General features: G+C 38.6%; 2 protein-coding genes across 4 annotated transcripts in view; one reads left to right on the plus strand and one right to left on the minus strand.

Annotated features, from left to right (window-relative positions):
• The window catches only part of mtmr14 (myotubularin related protein 14), a 28223-nt gene extending 21792 nt beyond the window's left edge, over positions 1 to 6431 (minus strand). For 2 of the 3 annotated variants that reach the window (XM_067372695.1, XM_067372694.1), the window contains exons 1-3: positions 5737 to 6431; positions 2896 to 3044; positions 275 to 383 (exon numbers count right to left, since the gene is read on the minus strand). In XM_067372695.1, coding sequence (XP_067228796.1) covers positions 275 to 383; positions 2896 to 3044; positions 5737 to 5823 — 345 coding nt within the window. In that variant the 5' untranslated portion in view covers positions 5824 to 6431. Of the gene's footprint in view, positions 1 to 274; positions 384 to 2895; positions 3045 to 3403; positions 3482 to 3564; positions 5705 to 5736 lie in introns of those variants that run through there. The other variant, XM_067372696.1, reaches the window with a different exon arrangement.
• A 13425-nt stretch (positions 6432 to 19856) lies between these two features.
• The window catches only part of lhfpl4a (LHFPL tetraspan subfamily member 4a), a 37988-nt gene continuing 33224 nt past the window's right edge, over positions 19857 to 24620 (plus strand). Inside the window, exon 1 of the mRNA XM_067374274.1 lies at positions 19857 to 20268. Within this exon, the coding sequence (XP_067230375.1) occupies positions 19863 to 20268 (406 nt within the window). The 5' untranslated portion in view covers positions 19857 to 19862. The remainder of the gene's footprint in view (positions 20269 to 24620) is intronic.

Here is a 24620-nt window from a genome sequence, read left to right on the forward strand (position 1 = left end):
GGCTGATAGTCCAGAACTCAACATTTAAGATCCCGACAGCCAGATTTCACAAGAAAAAATTAAATCTGTTATTGACACTATGATTTGTCTACTATCAATATATTCAAATATTCTAAAAGGGGCATGTCCTACAAGGATAACATAGCAGTTTGTTGAAGCAGCATGAACATGAAACATGAAGCAGCAACAGAAAGCATCTGGTGGTCCAAATATACAATGCGGCAAACTTTTCAATGAAAATTTGGCCATTTGATTGGAGTAGCAAGATAGTTACCTTTCCATTGTAGAGGATGACAGGACAGACAAATCTCCCTCTACAACGAGCCATCTTACTACGGTTCACCAAATCCTGTAATTTACTGATCTGCACTGTACTCTCAAAGCTGAACAAAGATGAAGAAAAAGAAGACAAGAACATTTATATATAAAAAAAAATAAATAAATAATAATAATAAAATGTACAAAACACTGGTGACAGACCAAGTTATTGGCTGATAATCTACCATTCGATACAAGATCAGCCAAGAACTTGACCAATTAAGTAGAAGTAGTTATAAGAATAAAAATGTAATGTCAACATTATGCTAAAACAGAATTCATTAAATATTAGCCTGTATTTAGAGAAAATCAGGGGATCAAACATCCAATTTCTTTCAATGAAGTCTTCCCACATTGTTCTTTACTATAGATATGGCATTACGATTGAGCAGGGAGATAAGAGATGTAGTTGCATTAGACAAAGTAGTTAAAAATTTCTATACCAGTAATTAGTAAATTAGTATTTACTAATTACTAGTACAATTTCTATACTAGTAATTAGTAAATTAGTAAAGTAAAAGACAATTACAAGGTAGAGACTTATGAATCAAAGTAGGTAGGCTACTTATGTTTGAGCAGCTACACTAAAGTTCCATGTCATTGTTTTAACATTTAAATTAAACGCATTAAAAACAGATTGTAATGGAACTGTAAAATCTCAGATGTAAGATTCTGGTTTACTGCTAACCTATTTTGGATAGCTAACTTATTAAGAAAGCCTTAAATTCTTAATTTAAAGTGGTAAAGAATTTCCAAATGGTATCTGGGTAATAGTTTTAGAATTAGAATTGAATTGTCAGAACACAGGGGTTGTTTTGGTTCTTAATGCAATCAGAGCAGCTCTGGTCTCTATTTAAAATAGATTGGTGCCATCTTAACACGTCACAGTCAACTTGAAAAATTATATTCAGTCTCGTTTAGCTTTTCTGCAATTCCTTTTGAGGTTTATAATATTTTTATTCCCTCACTACCCTTGACCCCCAATAGAAATCAACAAGTTCATCATGAATAATTCTGATACCACTATTAAAAACATTGAGCATTGAAAAATTTCTTTGAACACTGCAACAGACAAGGCATTACACATCACCCTCTGTGATGCCTTTTTTTTTTTTTTTTAAATGTATTATTGATAAATTTAAGTTAACAGTAATAATTAAACACAAAACTTAAAAAATATAATATAATTTACTTTCCTGCAATGCTGAAAACCTGCAGTTTTGTTTTTAAATTAAAATGTCTTAAAAAATACTTTTGTAAGGAGAAACAATACTAACAATACTACAAATACTACCAAATGAGATTTTTTTTCTATTACACTCCATGTAGGGTTTTGCACTATCAATTGTTTTGATATGTTCATCATCTAGTCTGTGCTGTTCTCCTGACAAAGAGTTGTTTCAGTCCCATTTCCTGTGTCTACTGTCTACTGGTACTTTCCTGTCAGTTCCCCTCTGTCCTTTTTAGTAAAAAGGCAAAAAAGCCAATAATCAAAACAACAAATAAAAGATTAGATATATTTATCATCTTTAAAAACAAAAGTATATTATTTCCATTCAAAAGAAAATTACACCATACATTTTAATTGCTGACATTCTGAACCATTTATTAAAGCAAAAGTTGTCTACTTGTAAGAAAAGTAATGTCGTCACATAATATTGCATTTACACTTAATTGATACAATAATAAACATTAGAAGTAGTGTGCATGTCAGTTTTCTGGTTATAGAATTTAGTCAGGGTAGACGCCACATTGAATTTTATGTGAACGAAAACAAGGCAGTGAGGGACAGACTTACTATGTTTACCATGGTATGTGCTGTAAAAATTTGTATATCACATGTATTTTTCAAAACTCACAACTTTCAAACTTTTTATAGAGTTTTTGGCTACTGAAAAGTCTTTTGGAAAGATGTTTTGTCAGCTAAGTAATCAGTATGTTGTTTAAAAAAAAAAAACAGTACAATCCATTGAACACACTGTACTTCTATCCCTCACAGCCATGTTTTCATTTCTGTCGAAAAGTAAATATAGCGCTACCCTGACTCAGGTCTATGGCCGATGTTTCAGACCTCACACAACTGTCAACAGTGATAAATTACATTTACATTGAAATACCATATAGAAATAATTATGAAACAAAATATTACATAAAATATGTAAGAAATATTAAGGAATTGTATCTATACTTAATAACAATTAATTTGAATTATAAAATAGATATATAGTAAAATACTATATATCTAGTATAATACTATATATCTATGCTCACAACTAAGCTTTTAACCTTCACACAGCTGGTGTAACCGGCCCTTGGTAACCTACTACACATAGCAAGAATCAAAGTATACGAATTTTGTGGAGACATGTAATTAGTTCAGCATAGCAATATAATAATCATACCACATTGAAAATCTTCTTTTACTATAAAAAGCATAGTAGTTTCAAGACTTTTTCAAAGAAATAATGGTAAAACATAAATATAAAATGCTTCTTCCTGAAATTCACTTTTCCCCAACATTACTAATCTGTCTACTGTGTGTCTTCAGTAGACTAATAGAGATAGTGATGTTATTACCTCTCTTTATTATTGTCTGAAGATTCATATTCCAGAAACACGATCTTCCGTGGGTAGTGACCACACACTTCCCCATTGGTGTTGTGGATTATGCTGTACTTGTAGTCCCGGTCAAACAGCTCCAGATAGCGCTTTTCTACTCTTTCTACCTGAAAATACATATAAAATATACATAAAGCTTTTAAAGGCATTTTAAGAACATTTCATACAGCAATCATTATCAGAGAAGGATATCAGAAGAACAGAAAGCAAGTTCATCCCTCTAATATTAGCAAGAAAAAGAAACAGACATGACTTCTGAGGTAATTTACTTTTTTGAATGCTGGAATTTAATCATAGGTCAGCAGCAAAAAAAAAAAAATTGAGTCATCTTATGTACTTTTGTTTGTATTTATATATATTTGCATTTCCTTAGGCTATATCGTCACTTAACTCATCACTCATTTACAAGGATGTTACAAAATTGACCCTTCGCAAAGACCCGCCCCCCTTAGTTACTGGCTCTTACTTTGTGTTGTGACAGATGGCTCTTTAATTGCTGTAGTGCCTCAGCTCACGTGGCTCGTGAACCAATCATCTCTTCCTACTAGTTAATTTATAGCATCAAATAAACATGAATGAACATGAGAAGGAATGTCGTTTAAAACACGGAAAGATGTAAATACACACCATTTTTCAAGTTCAAGTCCACCGAGGTTAATCTTCTAACAAAATGGCAGATTCTGCATTGATTGGTTAGACCGCTTGTCAATCAAACTCCTGACGAAGTGTCAATTGTGAAGCATTCACACTGATTTTAGCATGTAAGCCCATAATGTGTGCGAGAGTGAAAATTAATTTCACGGAGCTGGGGTTACATTTATTTGCTTGGATTCTGAACTGCATGTAGCCAAAACTTATTAACTAAACTTAAACTGAAGTAATCCTTTAACATTGCTGGGTCAAGCATTCTAACTTTGGTGTCAATTATGAAATGCTGAGGCTATGAGAATACTTTCAATAGACAAGTTGACTTTATTACAATGGAATATTTAACTGCATTTAAAAGAGTTAGTGCAGTTGTTTAATATGATTTAACCATCTTTATTTAGAAAATATCAGTGCTAAAACTCTGCCAGTAAAATATAAGAATGGTTATGTCATTTTGACAGAACATGCATTATTTCCCTGGATTGAAACAATGCCTAATGTTTCCCTAAGATGTTCCACACTGAGCCATGATGCTCATGTGGGCAATACAAGTACGAATCCAGTATCCTGATAATTGGACCTGCATTTAAAAGTAGCGCAGGCAATTTCGGTTAGACTAGCAACAGCAAGATAGCTTTGAAATCATAAGATCACACCCCCTCCCTTCGAGTGTTCTCCAATTCCACGCCCCCTCCAAAACGCATGTACGCACACAGCCAGAGCAGAGTCTGCAAAGCGTCACGAAAGACATCATTAAAATACCTCATGTCTCAAAGCACATAACATTACAATAATAATGAACGTAAACAACTTAAAGTGCTGACTTGTACCACCTGAGTGCTGCAGATTCATTTGGGCGTTGATAGTGATAGCAAATACATACGTTGACAGGCAGGTAGGACATCCTATTATTGCAACTGGATCAAATGCAATGATTTGACAAACATTTTTTTTGATCCTGAGACTTTCACAGTAGATACATGTACATTTTTTAATATTTAGACCACTTCTATTATTGATTGCTATCAGGATGTGAAGAGAGTGTCAACCAGTATAGCTAAAAAGTGTTTATGAAAAACATACCTAACCTTTAAGGATGACCTATTAAGAGTATTTTGGGGTCACTTTAAGGTTACAGTTAAGAGCCTGTTATTTCTCTACATCGGACCTACACCACAGCCTCTATGCAGCTGTTTGCATTTATGGTTTTGTGTTGGTATGTCCGTGTCATTCTGCAAGTACACTTGCAACCCCAATGTACACATCCATTTGTCATTTTAGGTTTCAGAAGCTCCACAGCATACTTCTAAGTCACAGAGGAAAGACCGTATTACAAGCATCAACCAATCAGGCTATTACAGTCCCAATATAAGCAAAGCTTCCAGATATATTTCATGCCATGATAAAAAAGGAGGATCTCTGGTTACAAAGTGGACCAATCACAGTTGTTGTGCTATATGTAGTCACAACATATAATTACATTTTTGAAGAGGAGTGCATCAGACTACGGAAAAGTATAATTCAGTCTTTAGGGATGTGGATTAGTTTTAACTACTGTGGGTTATTTTTACTAGTGGGTTGACACTTCAGAACACCAATATCCTCTCTTCATCACAACCTTGTTTTGTTCCTTAATAAAATTAGCAAAAAAGGTAGAAACTGAACTGAAGAAGAACATGTATAGGATAATTTTTCTCCACTTAATCTGTGACTATGGAAAGAACAGGATGACTCATGAAATTAGTTTCCCTTTGGAAGTTCCTTACAATCACATGAGCTGCTTCCAGTTGCTGTCTCAAAACGAATTGAAATGCTGACCTAGATCATATACTGTCCTGATTATTATAAATTATTATTATATACTTATTAACATTAATAAATTATAAATATTAACTTTAAATGCATGTTGTGTATTTACACTGAATGACATTTTCAAAATCATTAATTTGATTTATTTATGTATTAATTTGTTTTTAGTTACTTATTGTTCATTGATCAAAGTTTTTCAAAATCATATTAAACCAACATGAATACATGGACTAGATTTATAAGAATTTTGAATTTTTTTTAGGTCATTAGTCATTGACATATTTAACAGTTGCTGTGCATTATGGGAAAGAACTGACTGATGTTTGATGTGTTCGGTCTTACCCACGGGGTGACCTCCTTCGCTCTGTACTGGCTCTTAGAGAACTCATATATCAGATCGGTTATCTCCTCGCTCCTGCTAGCCATCATCGAGCACCTGCCGTCACCCGCCTTCTGCTCGATTCGAACCCGCCCTTCCTTAAATAGCGCAGCTCCCTGGGGCCGAGAGGATCCTCCAGGCCATCCCTTCAGGACAAGCTTCTTCCTCACTGCCCGCTTTAAGGCGCCGGGGCCGGAGCCGGGGACGCGTCCCGAGTTCAGGGTCTTGGCGAGATGATCCCCCTCCACAACACTGGTGATCAAAATAGCCCGTTACCGACGGTACTATACGACGCGAGAAAGACTTCAAGACTTCTTACCGCTATTATTTCTCCAATCAACAAAAATAAAAAGTATTGTCCGTTTATAATGAAATATACGCTTTGGTTTATCTTTTGACTTTCAGAGCCCACATCAGAACACCGCATCCCACAAAATAATCTCAACACCGGCCACCAATCACAGGAAGTCCGCACGACAAGTCTTCAACTTAATTTCGATCTGGAGAAAAAACATTGTGTTGTTTACAACGCCAAAACTGTCGGATGTATGTTAAAGGCAAACAAAAGAACGGTTTTATAAAATTGCAATGAAATGTATCCGTGTTGGATGTAGCCAAGGAACTTTAACCAGGGCCAGTAGTAAACAGGAAACTGACGTGATCATGTGATCAATACTTCCTGAAAGGTGACGTCAAGCGTCGCTGGCTATCTGTCAGTTTGCTCTTGTTTTTATGACTTTTACCCATGTTTAAATTAGTATTAGATCATTTTTGTAAATCAATCTGGATTCGTGAGAAACAGAAACATATATATATAAATATATATGTTTCTGTTTCATATATATATATAAATATATATGTTTCTGTTTCTCACGAATCCAGATTGATTTACAAAAATGATCTAATACTAATATATATATAATTTTTTTTGATTATTATTATTTATTTATTTCCTCTAAATCCAAAGGATTTGATTTGGATTTGTGGCTCATAGATCCAAAATGACCAATTTTCATATTTTATGTTAATCATTTACAGTTTTTCTAAACTGCTTAAACACATTTCTTGAAATTATGCCTCCTTTTCTCAAAAGCACAAATCCATAACTTCTCACCCAATTCCCCAAACTTCCTATTTTCAGGTCAGAATGAAGCTCTCCACTCAAAACCATTCTTGCTAAAAAAAAAAAACTAAAAAAAACTTTGACCTCAGACATGACACAGAAGCCCTAAAAAACACATACACTACAACATAGTCTTACACACTGATGAGATAAATTCAAAACAATACTAAAAAAAGTCAAAAATATTTTCACATGATGAACACAACAAAAGACACAACATGTGTATACATTTGCATATTTTATTATTCCTTAATGTACTGTACAGTACAATACAATACACCAAACTGTCACAGTTCCCGTGTTCCCCGGACTCCATTTCCCACAGTCCTCCTGTTCTCCACACCTGCACTCACTTCCCTCGTCATCTCCCCATCATCACTTATCGTCATCACCTGGACTTCCTCGTTTGCACTCCCTTTATATATGGACTCACTCCCTTCACTCCTTGTCTGTTCTAAATGTTATTTGATGTGTTGGATGTTGTTTCTAGCTCCTTTATGTTAATAAATACCCATTTACTGTGGAAGTCCGTGAACGCCTCATCTCTATAACACCAGCACGTAACCGAAGAACAGACCTTAACCGCTGGACTTCCACAATTCTAAGGATGGGTATTTTCCTTGTTCCCGTACCCCCGAAGCCTCTCAATGCAGAGGAAAGACTTTGCCATTTGTGACAGGGTGGCGGGCCGTTGGAGAGGTATGTGGAGGAGTTTTTGGAGGTTTCTTATTTGGTGAGCTGGTCTGATGCTTGCCTTAATGCTGTTTTTCTGATGGGACTGGACAAGGAAGTTATTCGTTATAACGAACCAGCCTGTAATTTCTCCTTAGTCGATTCTCTAAATTTAATTCTCTTTTTAAATGGTTCTAATTTTGAAGTGGATAAAATTCAAAAGAACCAGAGTCCTTGTCTAGCCCCATCAGCAGCTTATCGGGCATCACCAGCTCACCTCACCCCAGAACCCTGCACATACCGCTTCAACGGTCCTGCCCACTCCTGGCCTCCAGCCGCCGCCGCCGAGCCCTCAGCTCCAGCCGCCGCTCCAGCCTTTCACGGGCCGCCAGAGGAAGCTGGCTGGTTAATAGACTTTGTTACCGAGCCCTCCGCTCCAGCCTCAGCCGCCGCCGAGCCCTCGCCATGCTCCTCCACCCACATGTCCACGATGTTTTTGGGACTCCCTATGACTATCCAAAACCTCCCCAAGTATTTTTTGGGGGGGGGCCATGTGAGGGACACACATGTGGGTGGGTCTTTACCATGGCCGCCCACTGCTCCTGACCCGCCGTGGCCGCCCACTGCTCCTGACCCGCCGTGGCCGCCCACTGCTCCTGACCCGCCGTGGCCGCCCACTGCTCCTGACCCGCCGTGGCCGCCCACTGCTCCTGACCCGCCGTGGCCGCCCACTGCTCCTGACCCGCCGTGGCCGCCCACTGCTCCTGACCCGCCGTGGCCGCCCACTGCTCCTGACCCGCCGTGGCCGCCCACTGCTCCTGACCCGCCGTGGCCGCCCACTGCTCCTGACCCGCCGTGGCCGCCCACTGCTCCTGACCCGCCGTGGCCGCCCACTGCTCCTGACCCGCCGTGGCCGCCCACTGCTCCTGACCCGCCGTGGCCGCCCACTGCTCCTGACCCGCCGTGGCCGCCCACTGCTCCTGACCCGCCGTGGCCGCCCACTGCTCCTGACCCGCCGTGGCCGCCCACTGCTCCTGACCCGCCGTGGCCGCCCACTGCTCCTGACCCGCCGTGGCCGCCCACTGCTCCTGACCCGCCGTGGCCGCCCACTGCTCCTGACCCGCCGTGGCCGCCCACTGCTCCTGACCCGCCGTGGCCGCCCACTGCTCCTGACCCGCCGTGGCCGCCCACTGCTCCTGACCCGCCGTGGCCGCCCACTGCTCCTGACCCGCCGTGGCCGCCCACTGCTCCTGACCCGCCGTGGCCGCCCACTGCTCCTGACCCGCCGTGGCCGCCCACTGCTCCTGACCCGCCGTGGCCGCCCACTGCTCCTGACCCGCCGTGGCCGCCCACTGCTCCTGACCCGCCGTGGCCGCCCACTGCTCCTGACCCGCCGTGGCCGCCCACTGCTCCTGACCCGCCGTGGCCGCCCACTGCTCCTGACCCGCCGTGGCTCATGGATCCGCCCACTGCTCCTGACCCGCCGTGGCTCATGGATCCGCCCACTGCTCCTGACCCGCCGTGGCTCATGGATCCGCCCTGGAGACCTCCACTCCTACCCATGCCTCTCCCTGCACCGGCATGAGGTCTCCAGGGCGCCCACCCCCCCTCCCCGGTGTTCCATCTACGGCGCGAGGTCGCGCCTACCGGGAGGGGGAGGTACTGTCACAGTTCCCGTGTTCCCCGGACTTCCTTTCCCACAGTCCTCCTGTTCTCCACACCTGCACTCACTTCCCTCGTCATCTCCCCATCATCACTTATCGTCATCACCTGGACTTCCTCGTTTGCACTCCCTTTATATATGGACTCACTCCCTTCACTCCTTGTCTGTTCTAAATGTTATTTGTGTTGGATGTTGTTTCTAGCTCCTTTATGTTAATAAATACCCATTTACTGTGGAAGTCCGTGAACGCCTCATCTCTATAACACCAGCACGTAACACAAACAACAACAACAAAAAATTATTCTGCCCCACCCCAGCATCCTGTCTTTGGTCTGGGACAGGCCAGAGAATCTCATCAACATCACAGGCTATATTGGTCCTAGCTATGGCAGCGGGGTAAAATCCTCTTGCTTGCCTGATCCACCCCGGCACGCATCAACTGAAATTCGTTGCCCAGCCTCCCTCATAGTCATACCATGGACAAGGAGTGACAAGAATTTTATCCGAGGCTGCTTGTCTCCTTGCCTTTCCCCTTCCTCATACTCCTCATCTTCCTCCTCATTCTCTTCCTTCACATCTTCCTTCTCCTCTCTGGTATCCTCAACCTCTTCTATCATTGTTCCATAACTGAATGAACTGACATATCTATGATGGTTCTGATTGGTGTGTGATAAATTTTGACTCTTAGTGTTTCCAGCTGGGAATTTGTGTGCTAACAGAGCTGAAGCCGGTCTATTCAATGAGAAATTAAGAGATTTGTGTCTAGAGTTTTGCAGTGACAGTTCAACAAATCTTAAAAGTGAAATATTCTTCACAATCCTCTATGATGTCTTTACATCCATTATGTGTGTATTTTGAGTGGCGGTTTCTCTCTGCAGATAATAAGGTTGTGGGAGTTTAGAGTTAGAGTGTGTCTCTTCCAATTATGTAAAAACAATTTTTATTATGAAGGAAAAAGTGATATGTCATGGGATAGCTTTAATGTTTTTTTTTGTTTTTGTTTTGTTTTTTGTTTTTGTGACTGATTATGTTTATGCATTAAGAAATCATTTAAAAAAATTAAACAATATGGATCATAAATTAAATTGTCTCTATGACTTTGTGGAGAAGAGAAAATGAGTATCTTTAACTGAACAGAGTTGATCACACATGTTCTCTTTAACTAAAAAGAGAAAAAGACATGATTGGTAGGAAACCTATTACAATTTTTAAAGATAATATTTATAGACATTAAGAAATAAATCATTTACCAATTGAGTGTAATAGAATGTCTGAGCTCCAGAAAATCAGTAATGAGGTGGCTTTGACAGATTTGAAAAACAAAAAGGCGGGAATAAACGACCCTAAACACTAAAACAAAGAACCATTTCAGCATATAAAGGGTTCTTCAGGACGATATTGTTCTAAAAAGAACTGTTATATAAAGAACCTTTAAAGAACCGTCTTTTTTTAGAGTGTAGAATCTACTCATAATTGAGGCAACAATTTGCACTCAATTTGTTTGGGTAGATTTTATCCCATGTGTTGAGTAAACTACTTAGATTTAACAGTTGACACACTAAAAGAAACATATAATTTATCAAACCTGTCATTTATCAATACATTAGAATTACTTATAAAAAATAAGTAAAATGAAACCTTGATTGTTGTTGTACATTTAAAATAGCTTCAGTAGCATAGCAAATGCCTGCAAACAAGCAAGTTACTCAAGGCTGTGCACAGACATTTTGAGGGTTTTTTATGCGTATGCTAATGTACCCAGCCTAATCTTTCTAAACTTGCATATTCTGCATGCATAAGGCCTCCTGAGACCCGGGAAAAAAAAAAGTTTTTTGAATTTAGTATTTTTTTCACGTCATTATATTGTTTAGAGCATAAGAAACAAATTAAGAAATACAAATTTTGAAAAATTATATTTTATTCATATGTTATGCTATGTCCTCTGTAGTGGACACCAGGACTAAGCTGTTTAAAAAATAACATGACATGAAATTACATGTATAGGTGTAACGAAGCTGGACAAGTGCAAAGCTTTTATTAAAGGTGAGCGTGGTCATACAGGCAGGGTCAAACGGGAACAAACAGGAACAGCAAAGGACAGGCAGAGACATGGTCGGGATACAGGCTATGATCAGGACAGGCAGATATCACTCACAGGTCGGTATACACAGCACAGGTCAAAGGTAGGCAGCAGAGGTAACGTAAATGGGTAACAGGCAAGATCAACAACAGACAGGCAGACAGGATATTAACGCTCAGAATTGCACACAAGGTTAACAAGACTTTGCAATCAGGTGGTGTGTGAGTGAGTCTCTTATAGTCCAGGTAATGTGATAAGCTGTATGTGGCAACAGGTGTGTAGTGTGCATGTGACTGGCAGGGAGGATTATGGGAAATGTAGTCCGGGAACTGACAGGAACTGACGGTGATCGTGACAATAGGCAAAAACAACAGGATTTTTTTTTAATCACCAATCAATTTATAGGCTTCAGGATTGTTTTTAACCAAACTTTGTATAAAGATGATTCTCAACTATGTTATGAAAGACATAATAGAATCAATTGGTATACCATTTTACTTTATGCAATGTGTGGGTAAAATAGTCATATACATTGATTTTCCAATTCAATGTATCTATACACTGTATCTAATTTGCATATTTATGTGTTCTTGGACTAACATGCAATGAAAAAAGAAGTGCAATAATGGGAGTAATAATTGGCAACAATTTCATAATAATATCTAATAATTAATAGGAATATTGATATATAAATTCTTTCCCTATTCACTCACCTAAAATGCCTGATAAACATGTTTTAAGTCGTGGTGTGCTCTACAGAGGTCATGTATGAAATCATGTATGTCCTGTTTCATAACAGAAAGTCATATTTTGATTTGAAACCCCATAACATTTTCCTGAGATGTTGATTTATAACAAACAATTTGAAAATTAATCTGATTTAAATTATCATTACAAAATATTATCATATTTCCAAAGAGTGCTAATTTTCATTTTCAGTCATATTTAAAGATCAAGTTGTTGTCATGGTGAAACCTCTAAAAATTTGGTATCTCTGCAAAGCCCTGAAAGTGTTCTTTACAGGACATCCAGACTTAAAACTGTGACATGTATGATTTCAGAGAAAATCACTAAAATATAATGTCCACTACAGAGGACAAAAGTCTATTCCTGGGTCCCAGAAGGATATAATATTTAATGGATCTGAACTAACATGAACAAACAATGAACTGTTGTATTTTTATTAACTAACATTAACAAAGAATAATAACTACTGTAACAAATGTAGATTCTTGCTCATTGTTAGTTAATGGATTAACTAACATTAACTAATAGGGCCTCACTGTAAAGTGTTAGCTATTGTTCTCTATAATTCTTTTGCATTTTAATCTGTTTGAAACATTTATTTACTTTATACATTTTTGTGTATTGTTTTATTGTATTTAAATGTACTTTTTGTTATATGAAAAAGATATTAAACCTGTTAGGAGGACAACACTTTTTGGTAACTTAATTTAATACCATGACAATATACAATATACTATGATAAAAGCTTCAGCAATTATCGTTATATGAAAATTTGATACTGTCACATTCCTGTCACAGACTCAGTCCCATCCACAGCACCAGACCTGTCAGCTCTGCCCACTCGATCACAGTCACCCGAATTCTAATCACCTGCACCTGTACCCGCTCATTAGGGCTCATATTAAGCCACTTTACACAGCACCTTTGGTCTTATTGATCTTTATGGAAGGACTTACCTGACTGTCTTCAATTACAGTCAACTCCTTGTCTGCACAAAATGCCAGTCAGCACCTGTAATAAACACAGAACTGTTAATACTCAAGCTTACGCCGACCATCCATCTCCACTTCTTAGTTTTCTGCCTCTGCCAGTCCCATGGCCTGAACAGTGACCTACTCCGGCGAGGTGGATGAGTGCAGCAGGTTCCTTCTTCAGTGCTCGCTCTTTTTTGAGATGCAACCACAGTTGTACCCGACAGATCAAGCGAAGATAGCGTATGTCATCTCTTTGTTATCCGACAGAGTGTTACAATGGGCTAATTCCATCTGGGAAGCTAGTGGACCTGTGATGAATTCCTTTTGAATTCCATTTACCAAGCACTCTAAGTAAGCATGCTATCTGTGCACGATCAGCTCTTCAGTTTACATCAAGGTAAACTTTGTTGTCGATTTTGCCCTAAAATTTCATACATTGGAAGCTACGAGTGGTTGGAATGAAACTGCACTTATCACGGCTTGCCGTCTAAAGACATAATTCCAGCATTCTTCAACAAATGGCCATTCATGATGAAGTCATTGGCTAGGAAAGCTTTATTCAATGCTTTAATCAATGCCATCTTGGGAGAACTGTTTATGATCAAGCTAATTGCTATCCATTTGCATTGAAATCATTACTCACCTGTTTACTGCTTCTCTGAACTACTTGTGAATAAAGACAGTGTTGTTTACATTACCTCTGAGTCTTAAAGTTAATACCTTAAAGTTAGTACCTCTGAGTGTCAAAGTTGAGGTGTTCGTATGTTTCATCATGACAAACATCATGACAAACAAATGAGAAACTCGAATAAACCCATAATAAATCAAATTCCAGATGGAATCATAGTCCGAAGTGAAAAAAAAAATCTACACTATGCAATTTTCAGTGAAATCTGTCAACTCCGACTGCCCAAAATCTGCAGACTGGCCCTGACTTTCTGCAACCAGTCTTGCCTCCTCCAGATTATAATTTTTCAATCATGACTTTCATTTGCAAGTCATTTTCTGTATCATTGCAAGTTATTTTCATTTTTGGGTGAACTAACCCTTTAACTGCATGAAGATGAATGTGCTCCCTAAATTCTTATATCTTATCCCAAAGTCCTTTTTTGTTATACTACTAGATAGTTCTATTTCTCAATTCATATGGAATGGCAAGAAAAAAAGTATCTTGCAGAAACCAAGGCATTTGGGTGGTCTTGCCCTTCCTAATTTTCAGTTTTATTATTGGGCTGCGAACATGCAGTCCATGCTACACTGGATTAATTCAAACAATTTGGACAGCCCCCCAGTATGGTTAAACATTGAGAATGCTTCTTGCAAATCCTCCATATTGAATGCTCTTTTATGTTTTCCAATCACATAGTACTCAGAGTACAAGTACTCGGATAACATAATAGTGAAAAATAGTCTCAAAATTTGGATTCAGTTTTTATGTAATTTTGGCTTTCAAGTTATGCTCCTGTCTTCCCTGATACATTTTAATCTGTTGTTTCTCCCTACTACCCTGGATGCTGCATATGCTTATTGGAGGAATCAAGGTGTCCACTCTGTAGCTGATCTTTACATTGAAGGTACATTTGCTTCATTTGATCAGCTAAATGTTATGTATAACATTCCGAGAAGCCACTTTTTTAGATTTTTACAAATACGTGACTTTGTTCGTAAAAATTTTGCAAATTTTCCCAACGCCCTGCGTCTGTCTGCAATTAATACCATCCTAAGTTTTAATGTTTGCTCTCAATTTCTCAGGGTCATTTTCTAAGTTAATCAATACTTTTGCCACTTTTTACAGTCTTTCCCTGTTGACAGTTTGCACATCAGTTGGTCTTCAGACTTCAATCTTGAAATAGACCAGGAAACATGGGAGGAAGTGCTAGACAGGGTCCATTCCTCATCTATATGTGCACGCCATTGCTTTATTCAATGCAAGGTGGTTCATAGAGTTCACTGGTCAAAATTTAAGCTTGCACAGATTGATCCAACGTTTGATCCAGAGTGTGACGGGTGTCACTTAGGTGACTCGTATTTTTTGGACCTGTCCAGCTCTTTCTTTGCTTTGGGGGTGTCAGTATTTAATATTCTCTCAGCCATTACATCTGCAGACATACCACCATCACCTTTCATTGGCTTCTTTGAGGTGTTGCCCACTAGTTATTCACAGCCCACTCACATTTTTAATTTTATTGCTTTTCTCACATTGCTTGCTAGACGTGTAGTCTTATTAAACTGGAAAAGCCCTCAACCATCATTTTAACATGCTGGATGAATCGTCCTTTCGTGTCATTTTTTGTTTGTAAAATTTAAGAAATAAATCATAAAAAAAGAATACCCAGGGATATGTTTGGCTTTAATGATGGAATTATAAGTAACTCATTGCCAAGTTAAATGTCTAAGAACTGGCTTTATAGCCTGACAATGTGATCTTCCCTTGTTTATAATAGCAACGACTGCTTCATTTTCACAGTACATAATTATACGTTTACGCGACCAAGCCGAGCCCAATAGGACACTGGCTACAGCAATAGGGTTAATTTCATGTAGGGCAGATGAGGCTGATTCTTGGGCTAAGGAAGACAATTCAGCAGGCCATTTTTCCACAAACCACTGCCCTTAAAAAAATCCCCCAAAACCAATAGAGGGGGCGGAATCAGTAAAAAGCTAGAGATCGTCAGATGATTCTGGAACATCATTGTTGAATGCCGTTCCAATTGTCTAAAAGAAGCACCCAAAGCTTAAGGCCAAGCACCCATTGTTTTGGTAGATTGTATCACTTAAATTTTAAACAGGGTGAGTCAAAGACAGCAAACAAAAACAAAAAAATTGACCTTGGGGAATAATTCTCATCACAAAATTAAGATGGCCAAGGAGGGAGGAGCAGGTAATGGGTCAGGGCTGGCAGATGACAATCGGAAATCCAAAACAGAGCAAATAGTCCAAAGGGCAGGCAGCAGAGAATCGTACACAGGGAACAGACAGGAACAATAACGGGCAGACAGACACAATGATGACCGCTCAGAATTGCAACAGAGTATTAACAACCTCACAATGTGTGTGAGGATGTGACTAGCTTAAATAGTCCAGATAATGTGCTGCAGCTGAGTGTGGTGATTACTGATTGATGAAGTGAGTGCAGGTGATGACTAGGGAGGATTATGGGAAATGAAGTCCGGGAATGACTGGAACTGTGACACTTACATTCAATAGGATCCAACACAAAGCCACTGAAAGGAAATTGAAGATATGCTGACTACTCCTACAGCTTTAGGTGAGTCTCACCACAAAATAGAATTTAGATTCTCATTTGTCACCAAACAGAGGCCAATCAGAGGGGTGAATAGGCATGAATTTAAACGCATCAGTAATGTCAGCTTTAGCTAACAACTGAACTATCCATATCCTGCCAGTTTGGTTAACTTTAATAGCATCATCGACTGAAGCATAGTACAAAGAGAAAGGTTCTAAAGGGGATACATTCATTAAAGCTAGCAAAACTATAGGGAAAGGACATGTCAAATATCAGATGAATATTTTTTTCCTGAATATTTGCATGTGGCTATGCAGATTTGGCTCGAAGCAGTGAGAATGGGGGTGGATGGGTGGACGTTCAGAATTTTTTCTGAGGAGGTGCTTTTCCTCGTGTTGCAGGTCCGAAGTGCCTTGGGCAGACAAATTTTGGGTGCAGGTCCTCTGCTAGTATGAGTTTTAGGGCAGAAAGATGACTGTGGGAACTGCATACCACACAGGTCTGAGCACCAAAATGCCTGACCAAAATTTCAGTATCTATGATAGATCAATCCAATCTAGTGTTGGACAACGTAATGAATGAAGCAGAGTCTGCTGAAAAAGATCTGTGATATTCATAGAATAAAGTATTGAAATCTGCCATCATTGCCAAATAAAGATCTAATTCTTCCCTGCGATCAGGAAATGCCACATATGTCTCTGTAGATTCTGAAAGCTATTACAAATTCACTGAACGAAAGGTTGCGTTGCAGTCTGGGATCTGAAGTTTTCAAAAAGACTGTCACATGACCACAGTCAACCATTTGCCGATTGTTAGATGGCGATGGATGCAGCAAAGCAGCTAGATTACCATCCTTACCTTGGATAATATCTGATCTCATTTTTGGTGAGACAGTAGCAGCAGCAGGATGAACAAAACGCCTATCAAAAACTTGCGCTGGAATAGCTGTGGTAAGGTTATAATGAGGTGTAGATAGTTGAGCAGAGACATCTTCAAATGAAGATTGCATTGTGAGTGGAGCCAATGCCGATGTGGTGGTAGACGGAGAAAGGGCCGTTGATGGATTAGCAAATCCAGGGTAAGAAGAAATAGCTGATGAGTTGCCAGGAAATGTGAAGGGCATAGATAATCCAGGTGCCTTAGAAAAAGCAGACTCAAAAACTCCCAGTCTGGTTTCGAAACTTTTAACTGTTTCAGATAGTCTTTGTTCAGCTCTGATTAGATTAGGACATTCTGCTTTAAAGCAAGGGAAAGGTAGTGGAGTAGGCACAGAACTCTTAGATATTTTAGCTTGTCGAGGTGAAGATGACTTATGACTTAGCAGTCTGTATCCCACTGGTTTGTTTGGGTTGAACTGATGGTGTTGGGATGGAAGAAGTGCCATCCGTAGTTGAATTAAAGGGTCAGAAAAAGGAGATCTTTGCATGGCATTTCACAGTTAAAGGGTATGCAGACAGCCCCTAGTGCAGCGATGATTTTCTCTGAAGGCCACTGGGCCCAAGGGGAGTCCTGCATTTGGATACGGGAGCTTCGACGCATGGCCGGAGAAGTAGGCAGGATGGGCTCTTTGTCAAAATCAGAAATATCAAAATCTACCACTGTTTGTTGTGCAACATTGTGAGTCAGTGAGCGAGATGCAAGTAGAGAGCGGAACTTCGGACACGTCACCTATGAGCAGCAAATTAGAGAGTAAGATGAGACTTGTATAGAGTCGAACGTATTTGGCTTGATGTATTTAATGTTGTGGCATTAGTCTTTGAACTTGCGCTTTAATTTCTCCTCTCCCATTGCTTTATGCATATAAAAAGATGAAGACTAAAGGATCAGTATCATAATAATAAGCTTTAAAAAGACTATCAGTCTGTTGGCTTTGACAAGACAACCAATTGTTTAAGGGTATGTTGGTTAAATTAGATCAAGAAAAAACTAATCCAAGTCAGCAGACAATCCTAGTAAGAGGAAAACCCTTTCACCCCCTCCTTTCCCATTCACACTTTTCTCATTATTATTAATACAGATTTTTTTATGTAAATAAATGCATGTTAATATAAACCCAATCAATTAAAGGCTCTTGATTATCACTTTTGAGCCATGGTTTGTAGACATACATGTTGTCAAAATAACTGAATCCATGTGGGATATTGACACAAAAAAAAATGTTAGAGAAAAAAGTAATATGCGCACAGCTCAACTTAGAGCAAGTGCTCGATCATCAGAGTCACTATTAGGTAAACAAACAAAAAAAATGTTACAAAAAAAAATAATTTTAACCTAAAAAATATGCTTCATGTGATAGCCTATCTAAAATAATTGATTTTATTCAAATAAAATGTTATTTAACATTACTGAATCAACCTGAATATATTAGGTTACACCTATAAAGCTACATTTAAGGATAACATAGCTCTTTAATGTAACAACAGGCTACCACTTTTTACAGTGTTGTAGATACATTCTGTGTGTGACAATTTAATTTACTTTAATGTTACACTTCAAATAAAAGGTAGCTCCCTTTATTTTATACTGTCTAATATGTTGTTCAAAGAAAAAAACACAGTATAAGAATTTCATAAGTGATAAATTCATGATTTATCATTAAATTATAGAGATATTATATTAAGGTTTGATCCTGAAAGCAAAGAATTAAATTATGAATAAATAGATAGGCCATATTTGTAGTTTTCACTATTGATCATTGTTAACATCTGTTCCTCGTGTCTTGTAGGGGTTATGCTAAAATAAAAGAAGCCATACAACAGTTTAGTGCTCCATAATGTGTCCAAAAACAATTACAGCTACTTTGTATTGACGCATGTTAAAGGGGCGTGTACTTATTGAAATTTCTGCAATATCCCAAATCGCGTACGCGCATTCACCGGCAGCTCTGAACATCACCAAGCGTGTGCGCGCAGAGAAGAAATAGCCTAACAGGATAACAGAGAGATAGTGGTTTTGGTAAAACCGCGAAACGAAGTGCTCTTCTGAATGAAATTCAGATTTTTTTTTTTCAGGTTATTATTACGATGATGTGCGACGCCTCACGCTGATGTTCCAGCTTTCGCTAAATCTGCTCTCGCTCGTCTGCGGAAGATCCATCATTGAGATCTTGACAGCATTACAGCCGATGAGAGGTGCACCGGATATGCTATTTATACCCAGACACATTGAGCAGCAATAATGCGTATTGTCGAATTTGTCATAGACATTTATTTTGCAATGTAATCTCAGTCGTCTCGCCTGCATTCTTGCACGGAGAGCGGAGGTGGAAAGGAACAGAAGGGTTTTTTTTTTTTCATTCACCGAATGCATTATCATAACAACGCTCCCATCAATTATTTAATTGTTTCATGATCAATTCCGATGTGACAAAAGGACTGGTAAATCGAATCAAGGAAGGACACCGCTTACATCTTGTCTACTTCAAATCAGACAAATCTTTATTTAGGCTATCTCCAGTCATTGGACTCGCGGCAGAAGCGCATTTCTGAGGGTACCGGTGGGGTAGATAGGGGGAGATAGAGACGCCGGAAATAGCAGAAACAAATCACAGGAGAGTAGACGGTTGGGAGCAAGCGAGAAAAAAATGCTACCTTCGCAAGAAGCCTCAAAGATTTACCATGACAACTATATGCGTAACTCTCGAGCCATCGGTGTCCTGTGGGCCATCTTCACCATCTGCTTCGCCACCATCAACGTGGTAGTCTTCATCCAGCCTTACTGGATAGGGGACAGCGTGAGTACACCACATGCCGGTTACTTCGGCTTGTTCCATTACTGCGTGGGCGACGGTAACTCGAACCGGGAGCTGATTTGCCAGGGAACATTTTCCGACTTCAGTTCCATCCCGTCCGGCGCGTTTAAGGCGGCCTCTTTCTTCGTGCTGCTGTCCATGGTGCTCATTTTGAGCTGCATCGGCTGTATGGCGCTCTTCTTCTTCTGCAATACCGCCACCGTCTACAAAACCTGCGCTTGGATGCAGCTGCTTTGTGGTGAGTATTTATTATTATTATTCTGAAGGTTTTTGTAGGAAATAGATAAATCTAGAATACGGCATCATTTACCTTATTTTCCACAAAACCAGTGTAAACGGTTGATGTAAGAACTGATGCTTGTTTATTTGAATTGAGCTCATTGTGGGTGCGTGTGTTTTCAGAGGGTTCAGTAAAGCTGTTTGTCACTGATCATGCCTTCATGTTGCCTTGCTTGCTCTGAGATAGCGCAGTGGGAAATGTTATTATATTTGCCGTATTCATTAAAAAAATAACACGTGTGTGTGTGTGTGTGTGTATGATATACAAAATGTAATGTTGGTTATTTCTCACTTTTCTTCAACAGAACAAAACGGGTATGAATAAAAATCAATAAAGCACTGTGTTCTCAGTGCACTTTATGAGCCTTTTTTATGTTTGCAATATTTAATGCTGTTAATTTCCACATGACAGTGTCCTATTTTACTCTAGAAGACATCTATTACTATTAACCATTTCCTGGAATGAGGAAATTTAACTTTGTGAAAAAATTGCTTGTCTGTGCAAAACTCCACCATGATGATTGCAGGTGGTTGCCAGGTTTTGCTATGTGGTTGCTAAGGTTATGACTGTATAAAAGGAAAAAAAGCATGTAATGTTAGACAGAGGGAGAAAACCTTGGATGGAAGCAAAAATACCTGGCAGGCACATTTTAATTAATGAAAGCCTTAATGATAATAGCATACTACAATTAGCATGTCAATAAAGTGCTGCATTTGAAGTTAACAACAAGGTTTCTGTGTGGCTGTTTGGCTGATTGTGAACAGTGAAGTTGATAAGTTGATGCCTTCTTAATGGTGCTGGCTTATTTTAACTGTAATGAACTTTGGAAGGAATTGCTATGCGTTTCTTTCCATCCTCTTTTTTTCTCCTCCTCATGTTTTTCTTTTTAGAAATCATAGTAAAATGCTGATTTGCATGGTGGATTTGACAGCTACAGTAATTTGCTACAACAAATACAGCTGTGCAGCACACAAATTCATACATTTATTCTAACATTTAACCTTTTGACTGGTTTATATATCTGTTATCTACTTTCTCTTCATATGTCCAGCCAGTCTACAAGTAAAAGCCAGGTCTGCAGTAGTAGGTCAGTGTAGATTCTTGTTCTTATATGAGATTGTCTCACATCTGCAACTGTAAGTAGCAACTGAATGATCCTCAAGAATCCTGGAACCATATGGACAAATAGAGACAAAGTTCCTTTTTTTGGTTGACATTGGTTTTAATCAAACATAACAGGGCCAAACACTGTGCATTTCATGAGAAGAACATCACACCACAGTCAAGCATGGTGGTGGTAGTGTTATGGTTTGGGGATGTTTTGTTACATCTGGAACTGGATACCTTGCCATTATTGAAGGAACTGTGAATTGTGCTCTGTATCAAAAAAGTCTCTAGGAGAATGTTAAGCAGCGTGTCATGAACCAAATCAATAGCAAAAGGGTCAAGCAGCAAGACAATGCATACCTCGGAATTAATGTTTTGGAATTGCATAGGCAAAGTCTAGACTTAAACCCCATTGAAATTCTGTAGAAAGACTTGAAACACACAGTTTTGCATATTAGTTTGGAATATCAGCATATTAAAATTATTTCTGAAGGATCATGTGGAAATTGAAGACTGCATTAATGGCTGCTGGAAATTTAGCTTTGCCGCAGGAATGTATTCTGTTAGCTTCTAGCAATTAGTGCTCCTAATAATTCTGACAAATACAACCAACAATATTCCTACGTCCTACTTCCTGTCCACTCTCCACTATGCTTTATTTAAAGGTAGAAATCATGACAACATCAAGCAAAAATTTGTGCAGCAATACCTCAGACCACAAAAGCACAACACAGTTTTTCTAAATTCAGCATACACAAATAATTTAAATAAATATAATCATCTAAACCAACTAGGTCGTTATTCTTGCATACTGGTTTACAATGCACTAAAATACACTGAGATGAAAATAGTATTTGCTATTATTTGAAAATACTGCTGTTTTCACTATAGTGTAAATACCATCTATTGCTATTTTCACTTAGTGCAAATTGCCTTTGCCATAAAATAAAGCTGAAAATCATAACATATACACTAGGGTTTCAGAATCAGCTGTAAGTGGCAATCATCGGGAGGAGGCAAATCATATGGCGAATCGTATGATATGAATTATTTGATAGAACCATTTATATGCATGCAAAACATGATATGGTATTGACTGGTGGCCATATTTTTTAAATTGTGCACATTCTTTTAGTGTTTGGAGGGGAGGAGGCAGGCAGACCATGATACTGGGTATTCAACATTTAAAAACAGTATATTCACTTCAATTAATATGTTTTCCCCCACAGTTTAACATTTAGATCCCCCCCCCACCCCCCACCCAAACTGAAGAGAAAAACAGTTGTGTGAAAGTTTCAATGAATATATAAAAAGCACGTGAATATTTATGGAGGCAAGGGACGTTTAGACTATTATTGGTTATTTGTTTGTTGCTAAACAATTGGCCGTAACATTTATCATCGCCACAGAATAAAAAATTAAAAAGGTAATTGCGAATTTTTTTAATATCACAATTCTGACGTTTTTCTTGCAATTGCGAGTTTATCTCACTACTCGGACTTTATAACTCACAATTGCAAGAAATAAAGTCAGAATTGTGAGATAAAAAGCTGCAATTATCATTTTTATTTTTTATTCTGTGAAGGAACCAAGCTTCCATATTTCCATATTTTTCTTGCAATTTCGAGTTTATAACTCGCAATTCTGACTTTATTTTCTCAGAATAGTGAAGTATAAATTTGCACTTAAAAAAGCTAATTGTGTTTTTTTTAATCCCACAATTATGACTTTTTTTTTTCTTGCAATTGTGAGTTTATATCACAATTCAGGCTTTAAAACTCACTCACATTTACAAGTTTATATCTCGCAATTCTGACTTTATTTTCACAATTGTAAGTTTTTAACTCGCAATTCAGACTTTTCATATCTCTTAATTGTGAGATATACTGGTGACTTTAGCTCCTACCAAGGATTTTTCCTCAAATATTTAAACATCTTAAGGAGTTTTCTCTTTCACTGTTGCATTTGGTAGCTGTTTGGTCACTGGAGTAACTTGAACTGTAACTTCATGAATGTAAAATCTTCATGAAACTGATCATGGTGAGTAAGGGCTAAGAGTGGGACTGCAAGAGTCTGATCTAGGATGATGTGAGAAATAGGCCTGACTGTCAAATGGGTAGCCCAAGGCACTTCTGCAGTACATTTTGTCATGTAGCCTTGGTTTTATGGTGTCATATATGCCAGCTGCTTTGCAAAGAACAGTTTTCATCCTTTAGAAAGCTCTTAGCTGGTATACTGGGCAACATTTGTTTTCTTCCCTTTTCTTTCCTGTCCTGTTTAACCATGTGAGGTTTTTTTTGTTTGTTTGTTTGTTTTGTTTTTTGTCTCAAGTAAATGTATTAACTTAAATTAGTTTCCACACACCTGTTTCTGTTCTCTCTGATTATGTTCCCTGTGTATATAAGCCTTGAGTTTTTTTCTGTTCAGTGTCCAGTATTGTCAATGTTAATGTGGTTGTGTTTGAATTATTGTTCCTCTTATCTCCTGTGTGTTCTTGGTTTGATTAATAATTAAAGACTTTATTAGTGATATCCCTTCGTCATGCACTCATTACAGCCATTTCAGGACAGTCATGGGCATATGCCTAATTGTGTGGACATGCCTAATTGTTCACAATTAACAGTTAAAAGCTAGGCCATAGTATAATAAATATAACATGTATAACTTTCTAGAAAAACCCTAACGATAATACATATTCTTCTTTTTTTTTTTCTTTGTTTTGTTTGTTTGTTTTTCCTATTTTTCCACCTGGTTTCTGGTTCTTTGATTAAAATTTTAGATATTTTTATTTAAGACTTCAATGTGATGCCTACTGTCATGACTGTTTATCATCTTTGCATAGGAAATAAGTAACATCGCAGTTGCTGTTAAGTTTCTTTATTTCTTTCTATTTTTGTTTAAGATTTTCTTTATTTCTTTCTGTTTTAAGATTTCTTCAGTTTCTTCCGGTGGACTCTCAGGCTGCCATCTCACACAACCATACTGAGCAGCTGGTCCTTGTCCCCCTGTCTTCTGCTGGTGAACTTGAAACCCTTTTTTGCTTTCTGTCTTGAGATAGAGGTGCCATGATTAACATGCTTAACCGTTGTTCAATTAAGCAAAGCTTTGAGGTGTATCAGTCATCATTTAATTCTGTCAGTCTCATCAATGTCAGTCTGTTTGCAGATCTTAGAATGGTGACATGATATGACTTTTATGTTCCT

The sequence above is a fragment of the Chanodichthys erythropterus genome, chromosome 21 (assembly GCF_024489055.1).
Source record: "Chanodichthys erythropterus isolate Z2021 chromosome 21, ASM2448905v1, whole genome shotgun sequence".
Taxonomy (NCBI): Eukaryota; Metazoa; Chordata; class Actinopteri; order Cypriniformes; family Xenocyprididae; genus Chanodichthys; species Chanodichthys erythropterus.